General features: G+C 36.6%; 1 protein-coding gene across 2 annotated transcripts in view; it reads right to left on the bottom strand.

Annotated features, from left to right (window-relative positions):
• Positions 1–2,563: 2,563 nt before the first annotated feature.
• The window catches only part of nfkbiz (NFKB inhibitor zeta), a 48,634-nt gene continuing 27,015 nt past the window's right edge, over positions 2,564–24,182 (bottom strand). The window contains exons 1-12 of one of the 2 annotated variants that reach the window (NM_001130266.1): positions 10,513–10,797; positions 8,577–8,704; positions 8,440–8,476; positions 8,217–8,314; positions 7,482–8,131; positions 7,174–7,279; positions 6,388–6,534; positions 5,675–5,738; positions 5,182–5,351; positions 4,863–4,973; positions 4,091–4,258; positions 2,568–3,483 (exon numbers count right to left, since the gene is read on the bottom strand). In NM_001130266.1, the coding sequence (NP_001123738.1) occupies positions 3,430–3,483; positions 4,091–4,258; positions 4,863–4,973; positions 5,182–5,351; positions 5,675–5,738; positions 6,388–6,534; positions 7,174–7,279; positions 7,482–8,131; positions 8,217–8,314; positions 8,440–8,476; positions 8,577–8,704; positions 10,513–10,738 (1,959 nt within the window). In that variant the 5' untranslated portion in view covers positions 10,739–10,797 and the 3' untranslated portion in view covers positions 2,568–3,429. Of the gene's footprint in view, positions 3,484–4,090; positions 4,259–4,862; positions 4,974–5,181; positions 5,352–5,674; positions 5,739–6,387; positions 6,535–7,173; positions 7,280–7,481; positions 8,132–8,216; positions 8,315–8,439; positions 8,477–8,576; positions 8,705–10,512; positions 10,798–24,182 lie in introns of those variants that run through there. The other variant, XM_031895730.1, reaches the window with a different exon arrangement.

Here is a 24,182-nt window from a genome sequence, read left to right as displayed (position 1 = left end):
CTGTTGAGAAGCTAAGATTAGGGGTAGTTGCAAATCCTCAAGCAGAAAATTAGGTTCCTCTGTCATAGAATCTGATGCTACAGGACGGATTATTAAATTCTGATGCAAATTGCACTGTTTTCAGAGCTGCCACGTAATGAGAATCTGAATTAATTAATATAATCAGCCTTATATTGTAACTTTTATATACTAAATATACAATTTAATGTGAGTCAGTTGGTAAGCTCAGGTAACCAACAGCAGCACAGAGCATGTGCAGTAAATTGGCAGAACACAAGATGGGGAGCTACTGGGGGCTAAAGGGCTGTTGTAGCCTTATGCTGGTACAAAACAATAATAACATGCAGCATTTCTAGCCTACTTCTTTATGCTTTACACTGTGGTAAGATTAGCTGCTCTTTCTTAAAGGAGAATGCAAGTCAAAATTTAAAAAGCATACTGCCCAATAATCCTCCTATTGTTTAGTAAAAACGCCACACTTTTGGCTCACCTAATCAAATATTTACTCAGTCACACTTACTTCACATTTTCTATCTGTTTAACAGGCAGCCAAAATGTATTCTCCCTTCCTTTCCCTCCTTGCTTCATACTGCACATGTGTTTCATTGCCTCCCCCCCCCCCTTCCCCTCTGATTGGCTGCTGGGCATGTGTAGCTCAGAACAGGAGACAGGATCAAGTTACACACATGTGCATTGCTACTGAAGGCTGTCGCTGGCAGCCTACAGGAAGGGGAGAGAGATTTCAGTGATGTCACTGTAGTCTTCACACTGCTGTAGGCTGCCAGCACCATATCTCAGAGAAGCAAGCAGGGATCTGGGAATTTAGATATGCAGTAAGTACTTAAAAGAATTCCTTTAGACTTACTTTTAATTTATATTAACCTTTCTTTGCCTTTAAGCAAATTGTGTCTTTACTTTGGTACAACTGTACAGTCAATATATATTCAGCAATAATTAAAATGTAAGAAAACTTGTTTTTTGAAAGAAAAATGTGAATTTCATTATGGACTAACTAGTTTACTAATACAATTAAAAATCTGTTGGTGAAATGATTCTTGTTATTCTTTATGTGTAAGAAAATCTTTCCTCATAATGCCTGAGATCTGGAGGCAATACTATTTGTAAATTGTTCCTCTGCTATACTGTGGCAAGACAAGGCATTGCAGATGGTACTTTTGGGTTCTCCTTTTTGAGGCTAATAGTGATCTTTCATTTATTTGAGCTGAGATGATCTGAAGTTACATGACACCACTGCAGAGCCAAGACCTCCTAATAGTCATACATTTTAAAACTCATACATCAAATTAAACAGCTATGGCACAAGGCAGATTTTTATTGCAGATACCGGTAGTGGTGGTCAAACTTTCTATTACCACTCTCCAATACATCTGTGAAACACAGCGCATGGATCATTCACATTAACAAGACAAAATCCAGCACAGAAAGCCTCATTTAATCCTCAGTACAAGTAAAATGTATTCCAGTGATTTAACTGGCAAAGAAGTTACATCAGTGCAATTTAAAAAAAGTTTTCAATGGTGGTAAACAATCCACTACTAGAAGGAAGTTAACAAGGAAGTTCCTATTGCAGTAAATAAACAGGTTTAAAAGGATCAAGTCACTGTCACGCGAACATATTTGAGCTAGGAACATAATCCTTAAACCTTGTTATTCAGCACAGGAATATAATAATCATTATATACAGGTATGTATATATATATATATATATATATATAGAATAGTTAAGTATGACTCCTTTTTATGGATGATATAGGCTTATTGTAAAATCCCAACTTTGCAGTTGAATTGATCATAACTACAGTTGATGTTACTTTTAAAAAGCAGTGTAAGAGTAAATTCCTTCCTAAAGGTATGTTTTAATTTTGCTTTCTAGCTCTTTAGTTTTACATATTTAGCTGTATAGATAACTTTCACTGTATAACTTTAGCATGTAAGATTGTATATTATGCTTGTGGGGCATGGTGCACCTTGACCATGAATAAATCACAAAGTGTTGCACCTCTCTCACTATATGGCCTACCAGAGGAGGTAAGCCTGAATGGACTTGGATGTCCTCTAAAAAGGCCATATGCTGTGCATCATTCAGGACAAGCAAGGGAGGAGCATCAAAAGACCCAAAGAGCAAGGCATTAAATACAGGGCACCCTTGCTCCTGTCAGTGCTGTAATCTGAACCTTGTACTTGATTATCAGCATTATACAAGGTGCAAAGCACAGCAGCAACAACCGGAGATGAGAGATAATTATTTTTATAAATAGCCAATATCAGCCAGTAAGCTCAATTCTGTACTGCTCAGACTTGGTACAAAGTACAGTGATGTTTGTTTTAGCACTGTAGTAACCAGTGGATTACTTTCATTATTCTAAATTAAACTCTGTAACAACCAACTCCAGACTAGCTACTATGGAAGCAAGCATGAACTTGAAGCACAAATCCATTTGCCTTCTTTGTGCTTTGTCAATGTGAACAAGTACCCAGGCCTAAAATAAATTCTGGTGAGCTTTAATTCATCAGTACATATTTAAGGTATGAAGGGGAGTAATAGGTTATTAATCAATAATCTTTATTGCAATTCTGCTTATTTCGACATACACAATTATTGCAAAATTTCAAATACTTAAATAAATATTCTGTCTACAAGACATACTACATGAAACTTAAGATTTGTTTCTTATACTGAAGCAAAAAATATATATATACATTACATATATAGCCATTAAAGATAACTGAAATCCTTTTGTTTTTTACAGACTAAGATATTCAGGGATAAGAACATTTGCATCACAATATTAACTGTGAGACACAAATATGAACAAAATAATTAAATACCAATGTCATGTTACAAGTACTACATTCTACGTAATAATGGATTCACCTAACAACTCCCCCAACCTCTTAAATATTGATATACTGTATTTTTAAATTGTAGCAGGTACTGAACATTTATCCTTGTACATTGCAGATATATTTTAAAAACTAAAAGCACACTTACAATTCTAAATTCATAATATTTACATTTACATTGCATTTAAACAGGTTACAAAATGTAGGCTCTCTTTATTATAGAACAATTGAGTTTTTAACAAAATAGATTGGGTTTTGAATATACAAAAGCGAAATCTGTAGTTGTACAATGAGATAAAGTAAAGGAAAGATTCCAACTAATGAAAGAGATAATGCAATGATGAGATAATGATAAGAGATAATGTAAGTAAAGGAAAGATTCCAACTAATGAAACACACTGAGTTAAAGGACATTCCAAAGTCTCTGGTGTGTATAAGTAACTATATAATAGCTTTAACTTTTTCAGTTTCATAGAAACCAACATACATTTGCCACTAGACAAATCTCTTTACAGATAAAAGACTGCTTAACTAGCAGTGGGTGCCGACAAACTCCAGTAGAGGCTAGTAAAGGGATGCTCGGTGCTGGGCTGATTTTCCTTTGAGAACCCTCCTTATCTGTAAAAATAAAAGAAACGACATTAAAACAGACTGCATATTTCTAGTAATGTGATGTAACGGTACATAACATAAAACATCTGAAATCTCAGTCAAACAGTTAAATCTAAAAGTTTTGTTTCAGAATGGTGCAAGGTAAAACAAAAACACAATGAGCCCTTAATATATTGACAATACATTTGGGATGAATAGGTGTTTATGTAAATAAAATCGTATAGGGACTAGGGCAGAGAAATGTTGCACAAGCAGAGAGCGTGAAATATGTTTGTTTGTCCCATTAAGACAAAGGGCATAAAAACATGGAGGTGTTATTGGGACAGTTTATAATGTTTTCATTTTGGACTTGACAAAGCATCTATTATTTAATAGCTCAGTCTTCTTTAGAGCTCCCACAGCACTCTGGTAAAGTTACAACTAAATTACAAAAGCCATCAGTTGTAGTTTTGTCATTTGGGGGTGTGCATAGCTGCTAAAAAAATATATCTATATATAGAAAGTTTAATGTAGTGTACTGCACAATTAAACATGTAAAGGATAGCTAATTTCTGGAGGAACAAAATGACCATTTTTTAAACTAAAATTTTTCTGATGTAGTAACAGACATTACCTCTTCCCCCACTGGTCCATCTGGAACCAAGTGAACGGGCTGCTCATTCTCCAGGTTTCTAGCACTAGGATCTGCACCCTTCCTCATTAAAAGCCGAACAGCTCCAAGGTGGGTTTTTCGATACTGCAAACTGGCTGCGACATGGAGAGCAGTGTTGCCATTGTAAGCCTGCAAGGATAATGAAATATCAAACAGGACATCAATGTGGCTTTACAGAGTATTCAATTTGAACATATTTTGAAGTTTAAATAGATATTTTGTAAGTGTGTATTTTTACAAATGACAATGTTTCTAAACAGATGAAAAGGCTCAGTACACCCTATAAGATTGAATAACAACATTTGTGAGTTGCCTTGACATTCTACCTGCTTTAACTGGCTGATTGTAGCACATGTCAGGTATTTGCAATGCACTGCTGACAAACAGCGTAGTTAAGATTTGCGGGATATGAAACATGTTAGTCCAAGGAAGCACAGTAATAATTAATTTATACAGCAAAACTTACTTATATTAGAAAATTATTATTACGTATTCACTATACTATGCATTTATATTAATGGAAGTTGCCCTTTAAATTATGCAAACCTATTTTGGTATTTCTATCCTAGACTATAATACTATGCTTCAATTTAAATATCACAAGATCTATATATATGACCAAATATATGGATACATAACCCCAGTTATTCTTTCATTCTATTTTGAGTTGTTAACTATAAGAAGCCCTGCTAGCTATATTAACTGCATGGTTAAACAATTATATAGAATTTACCTTTTCGTTTATGAAAGCCAGTGTTCTTGGCAACTCCAGAAAAAGACCAAGCAATTCAAGATTTGCTTCTTCTGCAGCCAGGTGTAGAGCAGTGCGTCCACTTTTAGTATCCTATTGAAGCAATTGCAGGTTATTAGTACTTTGTACCCACTAAATAATGATAACAAGAGCCAATACAGGCAGCATCAAGAAGTTTGTCACGTGTTAATAAAAAAATCTTTTTATGCATCTCTATTAATGTATGAGTTTACTTTAAGTCTTGGCTCATATTAAGATATATTTGGTGGACTGATGTTTACATGTAGGTCTGTGGGCTTACCTTGGCTTCAACAGAAGCACCCATCTGAAGAAGCATCTTAACTGTGTCAACCATTGCCTTGTTCTTTAGTAACAGTTCCTCTGTCTCAGGGGTACGATCCTGCATATTTTTCTGTAACTGCTGCACTACTGCATTGTGGGCAATCACTGCACAGTGCAGAGCTGTCAGACCTATGATACACAGAAAACACACATAATGAAAATTTGTAATAGTTAAGGAACCCATATATAAGCATAACTAGGAAGGGATGTACAATAATTTACAAAGCTGACCTTTTCTGCACACTTGCAATATAGTTAGACCTTGGCCCACAGTCGGCCATAAGTGTTGTCTTCCAACATATTTACAAATTTGCTTAGTAACTTCTTCATACACCTATTTGGTTGCATGTAATATTATACAAATCTAATTTTAAATCTACAAAAGCACCTTCCTTAATTAATGGACTCCCACCAATTTAACTATTGGAAGTAAAAGTTCTTAAGCAGCTCACCTTCATAATTTTTTTCCTCCACATCTAAATGCTGGTTGCTCTCAGAAGCACCTTTCTGAATTGCCTGCAAAAGTCATACACAAAGAACAGTCACCAAAAACAATATAACAGTTTACAGAACAGATAAAGAGAGGACAGTTTAAGAAAAATGTTTCAAGGCTACAATACAGCACATTTTTACTAGTTTTATTAAGTGTAGTACCTACACCTACATAGTATCAAATATGTAAGAAAATGTACTTATGCTGCTGACAGGACTGGACTGTTAAAAAGATTTAACAAAGTGATACAGACACAAAAGTATCAGTGAAGGAAATCAATTTGAGCCCCACCTCAGTATTCCATTGCTTTAAACCCATCTTAGTTACAGATCCAACACTTGATTAAGTGGCTTGTCCCTGAAACATCTACTGAATAAACAGACTTACACAGGTCCAACACTCTGACTTGTTAAACAGTATAGTCTGCAAAGGGTCAGATCTGTCAATGATGCTATTCTGAGGGTGAAGCCACCTTCCTATAGGCTGAAATACAAATTTACCCCACCTTCTGTAAGTGTGAATAGCAGATACTGCTCTTTATGAGCTGCACAGTCAACATGTCCTATAGTTAATAATTTTAATAATAGATGAAAGAAGCATTTACCTATTTAAAAAAAAAAAAATCATAGAAACAATACTACACAGGTAATCAAGATACTCTATACTACTCACCTGTAAAACATGGGGGTAGCCCTTTTCAGCACAGACATGCAGAGGTGTTCTTCCCCAGTAATCTATAGTGTTCACCTGGGCTCCAAGGTTAATTAAGTCTTGAACAATTAGATGCTGGTTGGCAGCCACGGCAACTTGCAATGCACTCTGCAAAGTTTTTGTTAAAGAAAAAGTCAACTGCATTGTCCACATTCTAGTAAGCACATTTTGGCCACCTCTGTATTGTAGAACTGTGACTCTTCTTCACTTCATTTTGGCTGACCAAACAGGACTAAGGATTATTGATCTAAATCCTCTAAACTAGCCATACATGGGCACACTGCACTAACCAAATCATGTCTAGGGAGTTGCAGACTATCACACTTGAGAGTTAACTTGCTTGTGGTGACACTGGTCTTCGTGTGTGTTTGGGTGCCGGCCATAGGGATATTACATTTTAATTTCTACTTAGTTAGACTATTGTCAGTGATTTACCATTTTCATCATAAAGCACTACATTACATACTGGCACAATATAAAGCATATAAAAAGTCTTGGCCAGGCAGGCAGCAAAATAGCTATAACCTTGAAATGTACCGAGTTGCAGGGAAAAAGATATTTATGAGGCCCCATTAGCATTCCCAAACCACATATAGCTGATCTTCAGTGCATTTGGCTGCATTTGATAGGGGAAGGAATCACTAAGTACTTAGCTGCCAGTTGGAAAAAGATAAACATAACTGCTGCAAAACAGTAGTTGGGGAATCTTGGATGTTTACTAAGACAACTACATGAAGCTGAACTCACCTGGTTATTTCGCTCTTTTATATCCAGCATATTAAGGGCAGCCATCTTCTGTGCAATGACATAACAGAGTGCTCTTCTTCCGTGTGCAACACAAATGTGAAGGTACCTAAGGCATACATATGTGATTTGTTTAATTTTACAAGGCAAACTTAATGCCAACCATTTTAATATTCTGCTATGAACACACAAGAATATTTTTTCCAGATATTCTGTATAACTACACAAAATCATAACCATGTTCACCAAAAACAAAGCATTGTGTCTGTCTTTATAACAGAAAACTAAACTAAAAGCACAATAGAACTTACGTGTCACCATCAGGATCTTTAAAAAGAAGCTGCTCCTGGGTAACATTGGCCATTTTCTTATCTTCTTGTTCAATCTGCCACTGGAAGAATGTTTTGCCCATCTGAAAAGAATTTGAATTATTTCTATCTGGAATAAACATCTGTGGGGGCACATGGGTAGGGCAGTAATTCTGAGCTGGTAGACTCGATTTCACTGAAGGTATCACTTCTGGTGAAAGCTCTGGACCCACAAGTAGAGACATCAAGCTTTGAATTTGGAAGTCTGAAAATTCTTCATTTGGAAAACGTACATAACTTTGGTTTGCATCGACTACTGCAGTGCTATCTTGGAAATTGTACTCAGAATTAGTGAATTGGAGAGGAACATCAGGATTTTGCAGAGGAAACAGACATGGCTCACTTATTTGAGGTGGGGAGCAGGCTTGGAATGCCTGAGACAAGGGAAAAGAATGTGACTCAGTAACATCTTGATATAGGGTTTCTTGAGTACTGTCGAATTGTGGCACATTTTCCAGCCAGCTAACTTGCACAGTATTTAAAGAGACTGGTTTGGACTCATTCTTTATATTTATCAGACTCTGAAGCAAATCTGTATCACTTTTGGTTACATCATCCATATTTTCATTTGATTTTGGTGTACTTGGAGGCGTCTGCAAGAAAATTAAAGGGAACATGTAATAAACAAAATAACAAAAAAAAAAAAAAAAAAGGTTACAAGGAAAAACATTTTCTTACCAAGAATAAGCTAGGTTGAAAAGAGCACTTCTTTTTTGTAACTGGTCCATCTAGAGGAAAATCATAAGTCCGTTTTTTGCTCAAGATGGTTTTCAATTCTTAAAGACAAAAAAAAAAATTAGCAGAAATCTATACACAATAACTTCTTGGTTTATAAAACATCGGAATAAAGTGCATAGTTATTCCTAATCATGTATGCATTTTAATGTTAGGATTTCCATACCTGTGTACTGTTCACAGCTCATTCCATTTTGCAGTTTCTGTAAAGAAAAATAAAATGAACCATTTGTATTATATAAGAAAAGTACACATATAAATAAATAAGCTGAAGAGGGTGAGGAAAACATAACACAGACTTACTTGTATATCATCTGTTCTTTCTTGGCCGGTTTTACTTCTTAGCTGCATAAGGAGTTCTCTCACAGAATTCTTTACGCGAACACCTTGGAATGTTCCTTTATGTTGACGGCCCCCTACAAGATGCCCAGCTGCCCAAAAAGAAAAAAAAAATATATTGCTTTAACCTATATATCATAATATTAACACAAATATTCGTTGACATATAAAATAGTATCAACCTACTGCACAAACGGCAAAATTTGTTTATGTAATAAATCTGGCATGTCAATTATATTTATAGAATTATTTCAGTCTACAAAAGGAATGCTTTTTCACCACAACATTAATCATATTTCTTAATTTAAATGTTAATTTTTTTTTCATTAAGCAGAAAATGGTTCATTTAAAAAAATATAAAAAATATTAAAGGCAGGAAATGATGTCCATTAATAGGGTGGAAGATGGACATGCACATTAACAAGTTTTTGGGGGCCCTAAAAAACAGAGAATAAGTGGCAAATGAGAGCACTGCAGAGGAAGGGAAAGCAACAAGAACAGCAAGACTATACCTCTCAATAAAAAAAGCACACAGGTTTTACATGTAAAATGAAAATATAGTAAAATAATGCAACATGTTTGGAAACCGGTTCTTCGGCATAGATAATCCCCTAATTCAAATTCTAAAGCAAACAGTCTTTACACGCAAGCCAGTTACAGATCTGGGTCTGAACTAGAATTCAAAAGGGGCACAGTCATCTGTGTAATGGATCATAACCCAAATGGATAATAACAAATGATGTAAACACAAAATAGGGTGCAGATATCACTGTTTTAATGGCAAATAACTCTGGTAGATTACTAGAAAAAAAAACGCACAACACTGGTAAAGAGTAATTCTGTTTACTTTTTGTGTGCATCTTTGAAGGGCCACTGTAAACTGAAAAAATTATCAGTTTAATTATGAAATAACCTTTAGATCAAGCACAGACAAATTAACCATTAGAACATCATTAAAGATCTATGACCGAATAGTGTGACTTTATATCGATAAGAATTTACTGCAAAGGTTTGTTTGTGGGTGGTTGTGGTTATGAAGCATTCTGCGATATACAGATTCAAGTTTATAGAGGCACAGCACTAAAAATTACGGCTATATTACACAGGTTATTTTCTTTGACTCAAAACATGATCCATAAAGCGTATATGAAAACATAAAACATGAATCCATAAAGCATATAATGTTTCATAATTACATAACTGTCTACAAAACACCTTTGAAATCAAAGCTTATCCACATAAAGACACACTATTAAGTCATATGTGTTAAACAGTGTTTTAATGCTGAATTCATATGTGCCTCAAGTTCATTTAATCATTCTACACCTAGAATCAATTCGTAATATTAAATTGCCACCCTGCTCAAAACTGGGCCATTTATACTGACTTGGCATAAGGTAATGAATTTGTAACTTAAGAAAGGCAAACAAAACCCTTTTTTTAGTGGGGGATTTGTTTATACATTGTACAGTTCCAAAGCTATACTGACGCACTTATGAAGTTACCAACGAATCTGTAATAAACGTAGTAAACTATATAGTAATTTAAACATTGGAACAGTTAAATAGCATAAGCGCAGTCGCAGTGGAAATATGCAGCGCACCATTCCTCTACAGCTGTAAGTTTTGTGACCGTACTCAAAAACCATGTTATATATTTACATGGGTGCAAATGAGAGTTTAAAGCGGCTAAATGTGCCTGCCCGCCACCTTAAGTGCCACCTGTCATACTATAATAATAAAAAAACAACAAAACACAAATACAAGAGTATTGTAGAAATGATACCTATATTGGCTAACAATAAAAATACCTTGCAAGCTTTCGGAGCTCTAAGGCCCCTTCATCAGGCAAAATAAAATTTTTGTTTTGTGACCTGTCATACTGTTCCTGTAGTAATTACCTTTCTTAGTGTGAGGCCAGGATGCATTCAGACTCCCTGGCACCTCAGTGTCTGAGCCTGGGGAACTAGGAGCGGAGGAGGAATAGTAGTGGATCGGGGAGGATCCACAAGAATCCGAAACAGGGGATCCCGCGTAGAAATACGCCAGATTCATGGGGCTGCTCATCATCGACAGGTCCTGATCCAGCAGATCATTGGAGTCCTCAGTGAAGCGCTCAACAATCATCCTGTCTGAGCAGGAAACAAGAGCCAGGATATAGGAACTTGTGAGATTTTTATGCTAATGTCCAAGTCGTTCTCTTTGTTTTCCCAGATACAGAGAAGACAAGTTTCTAAAACTCACACCCGGAAAAAAACTCTTTACAAGACTGGGAAATTCCAGATTTATAAAGAAGGCTTCCCCCCCCCACCCCCGTCTTCCGGGGATTAACCAATAGGAAATCGGATAAGAGCCTTTGCGTCCTTCTTATTGGCTCCCGGCTAGAGCATATACAGAAGGGTGTGCCGAAGAGGCGGGAGTTACCGTAACTTGTCAACTGCAGGTTGCGAAATCTGGCAGAATTTGACAAGTCGGGCCAAAAACTCAGAGGTGTGTAGCGTTTGTCTTGCCAGCTGCACACCCAGCCAAGGGGAAACGAGCAGGAAGCCATTACATGTACAAGGGACACTGTTTTCACAAAGAGTACAATACATTACGTTTTAAGTATTGCTATGTGGAGTCTCTACTGTGTAGTGTCACTTTTTGTCGTTGCAAAATTACGATATATGTTGTATTTTATTTCCTTTCACTCACACAACAAACCGCGTCTGCTATCTGATTGGGAGGGGCAGGAACGGATGAGGGGTGCGAGTAGCTTCAGGCGACTGAGAACCGTGTATTGCCTGTTACTCACACGCCTGTCACTCTAGCAGCGCAGCCAATCAGAAGGCCAAGGGGGCAGGGCAACAGAGGGACTACTATGGAAGAAGACAGGCTGCAGGATCACTAACTAGGACTCTACTAGAGTGAAAGAAACTGCAGTGTGCGACTTCAAACTTGTTAACTAGCCTTGCTTATCTTCAGTGCCCCTACACTACCAGTTTCAGCGAGTAGCAGTACATCTTTGCCTTTTTCACTGCAGATCAAATCACTTGGGTTGCCATTAATTTCTTGGTCTTGCTACAGTGAAAAAGTCTAAAGCTGGAAAAAGTCTAAAGTGAAAAAGTCTAAAGCTGAACAATAATTACAGTAAGGGCAAGGAAACCCATTTAATATATAAACCATTATAATAGGACTTGCCTATAAATATATATAAAAAAAATATGTGCCAGTTAGAGGTACTTGTTCTGAGGGTTCCTTTGCCCTATATTAGTAATAGGTTGGTGAGTATGATAAATTCTGTGTGCAGATTTACCCACAGCCCCACCTCAGATGGATTCTGTTCTCAAGCTAGCCTTAGTTACGTCAACTATAGCCTTGAAGACAGAACCACCTATTTGGCAAAGATCTTGTTTTCTGTGCAGTGAACAGATATTTCTATTACATACACTGGTATACTGATAACGCCTATACTCATACGTTTCTTATAACATGCTACTATGTCACAAAGTCTATATAAACCCAGTGCTGTCTTTGTTCTGTAGTTCTGGCTATCTTTTGCTCAGAACCCACGTACGTGTCTAATAAACCTTACCTAATTACCTCAAACGACTTTTGGTATCTGAAATTTCCTTAGTAAATCTCCCCGTGGGGCATTAGCCTAACAAGTAGATCTGCTTCTTAAATAGTGCTCCTCCTTCAAAAAATAAAAAAAAAGCACAGCAGTGGTTGGTTTGTATAAATTACATATACATTAATCAAAACAAATGAATTACAACCACAGAAGCTTTTAAATGATAGTTTAGTTTGTTTTTGTTTTTTATTTTATACAAGTACATCCACCGTGTTGGGAAAAAACATGCAAAAATAATTTTTAGCATATACACACCCCCAAAAACATTGTTCATGTTTTTTTAACCACCACCCCCCCCTTACACCACCTGCCTTAACATCTTATCTTGTCCGAGCCTTACTCTTATTATATCCAAAGTGTTTTCTGAATTCCATATATGAGCTAATATGAATAACGTATATACAATATGACTGAGAGCAGGGAGGAGGATATAAGAAGGGTTAAGGCAGGAATAAAGGGGATATAGTGCATACATTATACAGAATATTGCTGCAGACAAGACAGAGGAATTAGTATCTCAGAATTAGACATTTCACAATATATATGCAGACATCACTGTAATAAACTAAAGGTATTATAATCCAGAAACTGCTGTCTTACTAGATAAATAACATACAAGATATTGGGACCTGTGTAAAGCCTTTTGGATGTTTTATTTAAAAATTATTGTCATAAGCTCTCAGAAGTGCAGCGCTACCTCAGGGAACCTAGTTGCCTCAGGTGGCCAAGTTAATGCCACCCCCTCGCTCCCCCCCCCCCCCCCCCCACCGGGCTTAGCTTTCTCGCATCAGAGGGGTACCTGCAGCGCTAGTGCAATAGCGCTCCAAGTGCACTAGAGCCAAAATTCCAGTTTTAAAATCAGAATTTTGGCTCTTTAAGTTACCAGAAGCAGATTTTTGCAGCCCATGGTAACTTGCCGGGTGCTGCCATCTGAGGTAAGTATCTCTATTCTATGGCAGCAGCATCACTGTAGCAGTGACAGGCATGAATGGGACAGCATTAGGGAACTGTCATCAGGTATGTCATAAAATGCTTGAGAGCCACAGAGTGTCATAAATGCTTGGGGTCAGACTGCACCCTGTCAGCAACCCCTTGGATGTTGCTCTCAGTGCCCCCAAACCAGGTAGTTATTTTTTAATTCCTGACTTAGTTGGATAAAAACAAGATTTACTACCAAATAAAGCCTCCTTTAAGCTGATAGTGTGCATAGAGGCTGCCTAATAGCCAATCTTAGCCCTTATTTGGCACCTCCATGAACTTTTATGGGCTTGTGTTGCTCTCCAAGTCTTTTTACATTTGACTGTGGCTCACAAGTAAGAAAGGTTGGGAACCAGTTGGTCATCTAATTTACCGTATATATCACAGGGCAAATAAAGCATTCTATAAATATTGCTTATTTTATCCTATGTTGGCAGTCTATTGTGCTGCTTCACATGGACATTAGTTTACGAATCACTAACATGAAGACCACAGGTAGGGTGCATCTATAAAACTAGTGGAAATCTGAGTTGACAATTGATTATCCTTGTATGATTTACATGAGCAGCATATAATAATGCATAAAGATATATATTTTATTCATTGCAGTGACACAACTGACATCATATGCACAATGTCTAACCATTGTCCTCACTAAACATTGTGTATAAGGATTTATTCTACAGTTTATTGATGTTTTTTGTTTTTTTTGTATTTCATACTCTATTTCATGGAAAGTGCTAGAATTTATATTTGTAGGTTTTAGTAACCAGTTTGGGGTTTAATTTGCTCCTGATAGTGAACTTCCACTGTAAACCCTATTCCTTGATTGGTACATGTGATTCTGACCTTTGACATTTACCCTTCACAGGTCTTTCAAGGACTGAAGATTTTTTAGTACAGGCTGTAACTATTCATCCTTTAACAACCTTACATCCTTAAAGTAAGACTTCTGACCTTCATCTAAAAAACCCTGGTAGCCTATTATATATATATATAAATATATAATTCTGTTTTACACATACCTACGTGGAGATATCATGACAAGAAATAGTATTTAGAAATTTTGTTTTGCACCCAGCAACATAGAAAAGAAAATGAGCAAAATACCAATGAGGTATAACAAACCTCAATATGCAAATATTTTAAATTTTCACTTACATTACTGTGGCCCATTTTCATTTAGAAGGTAGGTGTATTGTTCGTGATTCTGTTCTTAGCATCTATTAATCTACAGCACACTGACAAGTTGAGACCTTAGAATATAAACCAAGCTACCCACATGTCATTCTGGAAACAAATGAGCCCTGAAGATATACTTAAGCCAGTGGATTTAAGTATCTTTCACACGTTCAGACTAATTCACAAGCTCTTTCACCACTTCCTGTTTTTCTCCCTTTGGCTTCAAAGGTTATGTTTCACAATTAGCAACAGAGTTATGGAAACATCATTGTGTTTGTGATGTAATTATTTTAAAGTTAGTTTTTGTCAAATTTCTGTTTTCTTGGTCCAACAAGATTTAAAAAGCTTACTCATATCAGTGTTACCATTTTAATATAAAAACCATAACACACATAATGAATTTGATTTTAGATAATACAATTGAAACACTTTGGGGGTTATGTTAGAAAAGGCACTAAGTTTGCCCAGGAGCAGAAACCCGTAGCAACCAATTAGCAGGTAGAATTTACTGGTCACCTGGACATCTTATTTGTTGTTATGCGTTCTGCTACTGGGCAAACTTAGTGCCTTTTATTACATATGGGAGTTTGATTTGTAAAGTATTCAGATAAAGCGGCCTATTCATGAAAGCACGAATTTTGTGTGGTTAAAAGCATGATTGGAATAAATTCGGAGTAACCACGATAATTTCTGATGTGCGAAAATGTCACAAAAATTCCTTTCTTGGTTGTACAAAAATATTGTGGTTGCATATCCCTGCATTAATATTAACTGTTTATTTTAATATGCATTAGCAGCTTAGCACTGGGTGGAGTAATGAGAAAGGTGGTGATACAGGAAGTGGAAGTGAAGGACACACTGGGGCTGATTTACTAACCCACGAATCCGACCCGAATTGGAAAAGTTCCGACTTGAAAATGAACATTTTGCGACTTTTTCGTATGTTTTGCGATTTTTTCGGATTCTGTACGAATTTTTCGTTACCAATACGATTTTTGCGTAAAAACGCGAGTTTTTCGTATCCATTACGAAAGTTGCGTAAAAAGTTGCGCATTTTTCGTAGCGTTACAACTTACGCGAAAAGTAGCGCATTTTTCGTAGCGTTAAAACTTAACGCTACGAAAAATGCGCAACTTTTCGCGTAAGTTTTAACGCTACGAAAAATGCGCAACTTTTTACGCAACTTTCGTAATGGATAGGAAAACTCGCGTTTTTACGCAAAAATCGTATTGGTAACGAAAAATTCGTAAAGAATCCGAAAAAATCGCAAAACATACGAAAAAATCGCAAAATACCGATCATTACGAAAAAAACGCAATCGGACTCCATTCGACCCGTTCGTGGGTAAGTAAATCAGCCCCACTGTGTGGAGAGAGCAGCCATGCATAAAGCTGAGTTCTACCCTGCTATCTAAAGTCTCCATGTGGGTTATACTAGTTCTGCTACACCCATGTACCTGGTCATCACACAATCCGAAAAGTCACAAAATGTTTGGATCCAAACGATCGTAAAGAGCACAAAAATCTTTCTGGCTTTGGAACTTCAATGCATGATTTTGGAAGCCTTCCATAGGACTCAATGGCACTGTACAGATCCAACCTGGCCAAAAGATGGTCACGATACCAAAGCTAGAATGAATTCTGAAATGGTCCTAGTCTTTGCAAAAACTACAACTTTTTTGTGGAGGTTAATGAAAACCACGAAAAAATTGTGTAATTTTAACGATATTATCGTGGTCATAACGAAAAGTTGTATAAATTAGAAAAATAGGATTTTTTTCTGAAAAAAAAAATTCTGCTTTCATGAATGGGCCCCAAAGTGTAATTGTTTGATGTGTCTTCTTGGTCCAACCTTATAAAAAAAAAATAACATAGCTCATATCCAGCCACATGATTGTTTTCTGGATTTAGATGAATCAAATGCAAACTATGTCCAAATCGTGTGATGTTAACACTATAATACTGGACAACTGAACTTAAAGGGATTCTGTCATCATTTTAAACTTTTTTACTTTTTCTATATATACTGAATTACTCAATTTACATATACTCAATTTACTCAATTTACAAATAAATCAGTTATGTTTGCTTTTATATTAGCACTGTCAGATTTTTCATTGACAGATTTAATATAAAAGCTGTATGAGCCCTAACTGCCAATCAAATTTAGATTCCCGACTCCTGCATAAGGAGAAAATGAAGAGACAGATCTTGAAAAGGAGAAAGTAAAGAGTAACTTAATTATTACTGAAACTAAACAGAAGTTTAATTGATTATATTTTGAAAATTTCTTCTTTTAGTATGCAGAAGCTTATAATAAATTTTCATTTTTGCCATAGTTCCCCTTTAAAGGACATGTAAAGCCTACATTTGCCTACAATGTATACCAGTTGAGCACGTCTCCCCCACCCAAATGGCATCATTTGTACTGCATGTATCCCCTCCGTTTGTATATCACATTTTCCGAAAACAAATAGCAACTTTTACCTGGCGGCCATTTTTCCTCTAAAACATCACCAGTTACATTTAAATCTGCAAATAGCATACATGCACAATGACCCGTATTCAGCATACATTTCATCAAGAATACAGGCTCACACAGGCAGAATTGTCTCTGATAAAAGTTCTGCTTTGTTTGAGCACTGTAATGGTAAAGCTGAGCTCAGGAGAAAGAGGACGAGAAGGAAATCTAAGTGATTGCTATTACTAGTAACCTCTGGACCTCTGGACAACCAGAGTGGCAGATATTGGAAGATTTCAAAGAGGCTGTTCACCGATTAAATTTTTGTGTGTGGGGTTTACATGTCTTTTAAGAACCATTTTCAGATTGTTGTTTTGTATACCACTTTATACTTTTCACTTTTATTTACAATTACAGTATATCACACTTACTTGGGCATGTTTGGGCAAGTGCACACTCCCTAAGTTGTATGATCACTGTCTGCAAATAAAATAATAAATAATTGGATAATATTCTGTATTATTGTTAAACAATGTAATACAATTACAGTCCATAATATTAAATGCATGTATAGTAAAGTTATCAAGTATGTCAGCATACAGACTACCAGTGTAATCTGTTCAATCTAAACAATTTTGTTTCAAGAAACGCTAAAACAAAAACTACCTTTAAAGAATATAGTATTGCTAACAATATAATCCCACTTAAAGTAGCCTGCTTAATTTGCCATTGAATTAGTGCAGAGTACTGTATGCTAGTGGTCCTAGTTCCCTGGTGCTTATTGAGTGCACTAAGAGAATATATGTATGCAAGTGACTCATCTTAAATGGAGAGGAGGGCTTGGTCCACACCCTTGTGGCGTTGGTATCTCATCCATAATTTCCGGAAATTATCCATTTTATCTAGCATGATGCTTAATTTTTTGTTAATACAGAGCTTAATACAAGTTTGATATGACGAAATAAAGGTAAGTGGGATTTCCAAAATCTGACAATTATTCTTGTAGCCAAACAGATATTGTTTAGTATGATCCTGGTGTACTTTGTAACTGTAAGGAGCACTGGGAGACCGACGCGCACCGGTCCTCGTTCTCCTCTACTAAATGATGATATGTGCCAGTCCCGTTCTCCTCTACTAAAGCGCACTCCTGCGCGCATCCATCTTCGGCACACACCGGTGCATACTGGTCTTAGGCGCACGCGTGCATGCACAATAATGCTGCCGTCACTTGGTGCTGTGTCATGACGTCAGTGGACTCGATGACGTCACTTTTGGAGCCAATTTTGAATTTAAATGCTGGTTTTGCCTTGGTTTAAGAGCCCAAGCTGGTTCTGTGATTATAGATCTTTTTAAAGTCTTGTTTTGTTTGCCTTGCTGTTTTTTGACTTTTTGCCTGAATATTGACTCCCGAATCTCTGCTGCCTGCCACCTACTTTTACCTAACTTGACTTCGCCTCCGCCTGCTCCTTTTTTGTACCGTGTTCACTGGTATACCTTGGCCATGTGTAAGGATCCCTGTCTACTCCACTTCAGAAAGTCTGGGGCCCCAAAAGGTGTTGGCAGGGTTCCTGCTACACCTAAAAGGTACTCCTGGCAGTTTACGGGCTTCTTTACTCTACAGTCCACAACAGTAACATCTGGATCTGCCTAACAGAGCTTCTGATAGATCCTGAAAGCACCCAGTGCATTTTCCTAACAGGCGCTTATTGTTTTGTTTTAAAGCTATAACCACCTGTTGGAAAATTGCATTAATCACTTTCATTCAATTACCATCCAAATGATTTTAAGTGTTTTGTCCCCACCCAATATGCTACAAAATGCCAAGGGTACAAGATTCTCAATATTACCCCATTTGCCACTGCCCTAAAAGGCACATGCTTTTTCCTGCTTTTGCTCTTGTATTGGGAGAGCAGGTGAAAGATTTACTGATGGAAACAAACTGCAATATCTCTAAATGTCTCAAATACTGCGGAAATATGAGTTTTTAAGGTTTTTTTGTATAGAAGGACATTTTTTCCTTTCCACAAACCAAAAGCTGCTAGTATGAAAAGGACCTTTGCATTCTTAGTAAGCACTTGGTACAGCAGGACCCAGACTGTGCAACCCCAGTGATTGCTCACATCTATCTATAAAACTACTTAGAATATCTTCTGCTTAGCCATAAACATTACATTTCTTCTCTGTAGCATACTGGTTTGCACTTATATGTATAAATATATAACTAAATTAAAAACCAATCAACACAAAGTGCACCTTTTGCTCAAATATTATGAGTCCAGCAGCTTATTAAATTACCCAGTCAAAAGTCATTTAAATTTTTCAATTGCCCAACACCCTTCCAGAAACCTAAAGCAACAGACAACATTTGTTTTTGCAAAAATATATGCCATTGCTGTGTTAATATAAGAAGAAAAGAAAATTAGCATTGAATTCTTGCCTCTTCAAATCAAAGTCTTCGGCAAATGCAAAATTTATACAGATTTTATCTGTATGTACATATATTTGTTCTGCAGAATTAGCTACCACTAAATCTTCTGTTTGAATCCAAGTACCTAAACTTGTATTCTTTACCATATCCTTTCTGCCCTTATAATAACTGCACTTGTATGTGTACCATTACGTGAGCTTTAGGCTATAAATGTAATCTCACTTTTGTAATAAATAACATTTATTACAACCCGGCAAAGCAAGATAAGAAAAGGGAAGCAAAAAAGTGATACAGCAGGCCTTAAGAATAATAAAACTGACATAATGCTGTCTATATTAAGGGTAACACGTATGAGGAACTTATTATTGCACTTGAGAAGTTATATTATTACCACGCAGTGGGCATACCTTGGATCACTGTGAAATGAAATCATGTTAGTCAAATATCGAAATTAATTTTACTATAGCTGTTAAATATGAGATAAAGTAATAGTGAACATATTCCCTGTTGAATCTGCTAATGGTGCACTAGTTACTAGAGCAGGGGTGGCCAAAACGTCGATTGTGGTCCACCAGTCTATCCCCCGTGGACTTCTGGTGGACCGCGTCTAAGCCGGCAAATGCGTAAGTGCAGCACGAATGCAGAAGTGTGGTGCTTTTATTGGTTATGTGTACGTACGCTGCGTTGCGTAGTTACACGGGGAGGAGCCAAAGTTGATCACCGCATGAAAAAGTCTGGGCATCCCCGTACCAGAGCCTGGTTTATCAGGCTTTATGTTGAATCTGTTGTTCTGTTTTCTCTGATACTTTATCAGCTTCCTTCCTGTTGAGCATTACATCAATTACTTCAGCAGCTACTTGTGTGTGTGTTTTTCTGCATTCTATAGGATAATAGCCGGCTGTCATATACCTAATATTATATAGCTTTTCTTTTACAGATGTATTTGAGGAACTTTAAACCTAAAAAATGAATGTATGTAAACCTACTTAGAGTGGTCATCTTAGAACTTTTGTAATTTATATACATATTCTATTTTGTGGTTTCTGAGATATTATAAACTGTAATCAGTTAAGACTAGACTTTTCAACTCTCTGGCTTAAATGATATACTTGTGGAGCCCACCAACTAGTTACACCACTGCTCAGGGTTGGACTGGGCTGTTGGGACACCGGAAAAAAACCAATGGGCCCCGCCAACCCAAGCCCACACACACAGTGGAGAGTTCTACATGTGGTCTAACTGTTTACTCAAATGGCTGTACAACTGCATTGTGCCCAATATGGCCACAAATTCACCCTGGTCACTGCTAATGCATTGCTCATATAGAAATCAGCTTAGACATGTGACAGGCTTTCTACAAATGCCCATGGAGTCCACTGTCTATTTGGTTCTGAGTGAATAACTATAACATATAGTTATTACATATTGATGTATTTATATAGAAACAAAATCCAAAGTTTTTTTCAAGATGTCCCACATTCTACAGATATGACTTTAAAATTAAAACAATCAATCACACTAAACATACAGGATAAATGCTTTCTGAAAAAAGTGAGACCAGAGTTTATTTCCTGGTTTAAATAAGGGTTTAAATGACATAAATGTATAAAGTTTAGAGGTTAAAACCCTCTCTCACTTTTATGAATCTAGGTGTGTGTTGTAATTATCTTACTGCTTTTCCTGTTAAAACATATTTAAAACTTAGACAATTTCTTACATAGCACATATACAAATGTACAAGTATTTAATATATATTGAGTGTAGTGGGTGTAAAGTCAAAATACCAGTGACAGATCCATACATGCTTGCTAGATCAGGTTTAGACTTTTTTCTTTCTCAAGTGGCTTCTTAACCTCCTTCCTCTTCAACATACAGTAGCACCTCTTGAAGGAGCAGATTCCTTACATATGTATAGTTAGAAGAACGGTTTTGTTTATAAATCATTGAAGAAATAATAGCAATTATTTCAGGGTCCAATATTTTAGGTTAATATCACACAATGTTACATAAAGGTTCAATAAACAGTAATTTAAAAAATGTAGTAACAAATTTTGATTATTGTATATCCAATTATGTAAATAGTGATCACCAAGGTCAGTATATCAAGTAGTAAGATAAGAAAGCACTTAGTATATGTACTGATGACTCATGCAGGTTCAAACAGAACACCTATTATTATTCCTTATACTTCAACAAATATAGGTAGAACTGATGTATTTTACATGCTGAATTTACCGCATCAGCCTAAATCAGAATCTCATGTGCACAGGGGGTCATCATCTTGGATTCTGTCAGAAGAGTTAGTGACACTCACACACTCAGTGTGCTCTGGGCAGTTGTTGAGAAGCTAAGCTTAGGGGTTGTTGCAAATTATCAAGCAGAAAAAGGTTTGCTTGTCATATAAGCTGATGCTACAGGGCTGATTATTAAATGTTGATGCATATTGCACAGGATTCTTAGCTGCCATATATTGTCTAGAGTCTGAATAAATTACTAATCAGCATTATACAGTGACTTTTATAATCTATATACAGTTGTGTTCAGAATAACAGCAGTCCAACATCACTAACCTCATCGCTGTTTTTGCCATTTCTACATGGCAAGTAATTTACTAGTAGGTGTAGTAGAGTAATAGAAAACCAACAGACCGAACAGTCATGACATGCATGCTGCTGATTCTGTGTAATTGAATCATTAATTGATTAAGTTATACAGATTTCTGTTCATATTAGATTATTGTTCAAAATAATAGCAGTTTAGAGTTCAATTGGTGAGGTCAAACATTCTGTGAAAAACAGTTGTCAATTACACCCTTTTTTAAGGAAGAAAGTCAGCAAATTTTGTACATGCTGGTTATGGTGCATTTCTCTATGAAAATCTGATTAAAATGGGTCGGTCCAAACATTGTTCAGAAGAACAGCGAACTGAATAAAAAGTTGAGGGGAAAACATATAAAAGTGCATAAAATGATAGGCTGTTCTGCTAAAATTATATCAAATACTTTAAAAATGGCAACCAAAACCTATAAGATGCAGAAGAAAACTACCATTCAAATAGATACTAGCATAGCCAAAATGACAAAGCTATTGCCAAGAAGCCCCTGCTTGAAAAAAAAGACATGCCAAAGAGGTAACAATTTGCTAAAGAACACAGTGACTAGCCTAAAGAGAAACAGCAAAAAGATTTTGTGGACTGATGAAAGCAAGATTGTTCTTTTTGGGTCTAGGGGCCGCAGACAGTTTGTCAGATGACCCCCAAACACTGAATTTAAGCCACAGTACACTGTGAAGCATGGTGGTGCAAGGATCATGATATGGAAATGTTTCTTATACTATGGTGTTGGGCCTATTTATTGCATATCAGGGATTATAGATCAGCTTGAATATATCAAAATACTTGAAGAGGTTATGTTGCATTATGCCTTGAACAACCTTGTTTCAACAAGACACCAACCCCAAACACACCAGTAAACGAGGAACATCTTCGATTCATAACAACAAGATTAACTTTATGGAGTGGCCAGCCCAATCTCCGGAACTTACTGTAATCCAATAGGAAACTTGCGGGGTGACATAAAAAATGCTGTTTCCGAGGAAAAACAAGAAATGCAGAAGAATTGTGAAATGTTGTCCAGTCATTCTGGGCTGGAATATCTGTTTAAAGGCGCCAAAATTTGGTCGACTCCAGGCAACACAGATGTGCTGCAGTTCTCAGAAACAGTGGTTATGCAACTAAATATTAGTTCAGTGATTCAAAGGAAAGCAAAATCATTTTTCAGTTTATACAGTGAATGTTTCAGGTTGTAAATAAAAATTCAGAGACTATTTTTTTTGAACAGCCTAATATTTCCTTTTCTTCCTTCACTTTCTGTAAAGGAATAACATGAAGTTGATACACTTTTCTTTATGTTTTGAGTTGGAATAGAATGTGCAGTGTTTTAAAAAAAACTATTACTCTGAACACAACTGTATATACAGTAGTATATTGTGAATCAGTCATTCTGCTCAGGTAACTGAGGTTTCTATATGAAAAAAACTGTATGTTATTATGGACTAGCTGGCTTACAAATTCAACCAAAAATAGTGGAATGCTAATTGTTTTTTTATGTGTAAGCCAAATATATTATGACGCAGTTTTGTTGTTCAGCTGTGTCAACTCTTTCACGAGTATAGTCAACGGAAAGTTGTTAAAGAAGTGACACATTTATTAATGCAATGAGGTTTCGTACGATATTATCAGTGCGTGTATGACCAGCTTAATGGCCGACTCGGAGTTTACCAGTGCTGGCTGCATTTGACAAAAGGCTTTTCTGTTTCAAGACGCTCTAAACCCTGCATCGCTTCTATTAAGGCGGGGATCCCCAGCCTTTTATACCCATGAGTCACATTCAAATGTAAAAAGAGTTGGGAAGCAACATATAAGGGCTATGACTAGTTATTTGGTGGCGTGGAAGCCTACAGGAGGCTCTGTTTGGCAGCACACCTGTGTTTTAGGCAAACAAAACTTTCTCCAAGCCAGGAATTAAAAAATAAGAACCTGCTTTGAGGCAACTGGAAGCAACATGTTGATGATGAGCCACTGGCTGTGGTTCACTATTTTAAGGTCTGCAAAAGCAGGACAATATTTCTTCATAGTGTCTGAGATCTGGAGGCAGTATAGCAATTGCTTGCTATACTGTGCAAAGACAACATATGGCAGATACTTTTAAGTCATAGTTACATAGTTACATAGGGTTGAAAAAAGACCAGTGTCCATCAAGTTCAACCCATCCAAGTAAACCCAGCACACCTAACCCACACCTACCAATCTATACACTCACATACATAAACTATAAATACAACCACTAGTACTAACTGTAGATATTAGTATCACAATAGCCTTGGATATTCTGATTGATCAAGAACTCATCC

Source organism: Xenopus tropicalis, chromosome 2 (assembly GCF_000004195.4).
Source record: "Xenopus tropicalis strain Nigerian chromosome 2, UCB_Xtro_10.0, whole genome shotgun sequence".
In the NCBI taxonomy this organism is placed as follows: Eukaryota; Metazoa; Chordata; class Amphibia; order Anura; family Pipidae; genus Xenopus; species Xenopus tropicalis.
The sequence above is the reverse complement of the archived record's forward strand: the minus strand, read 5'-3'. Positions and strand labels throughout refer to the sequence as shown.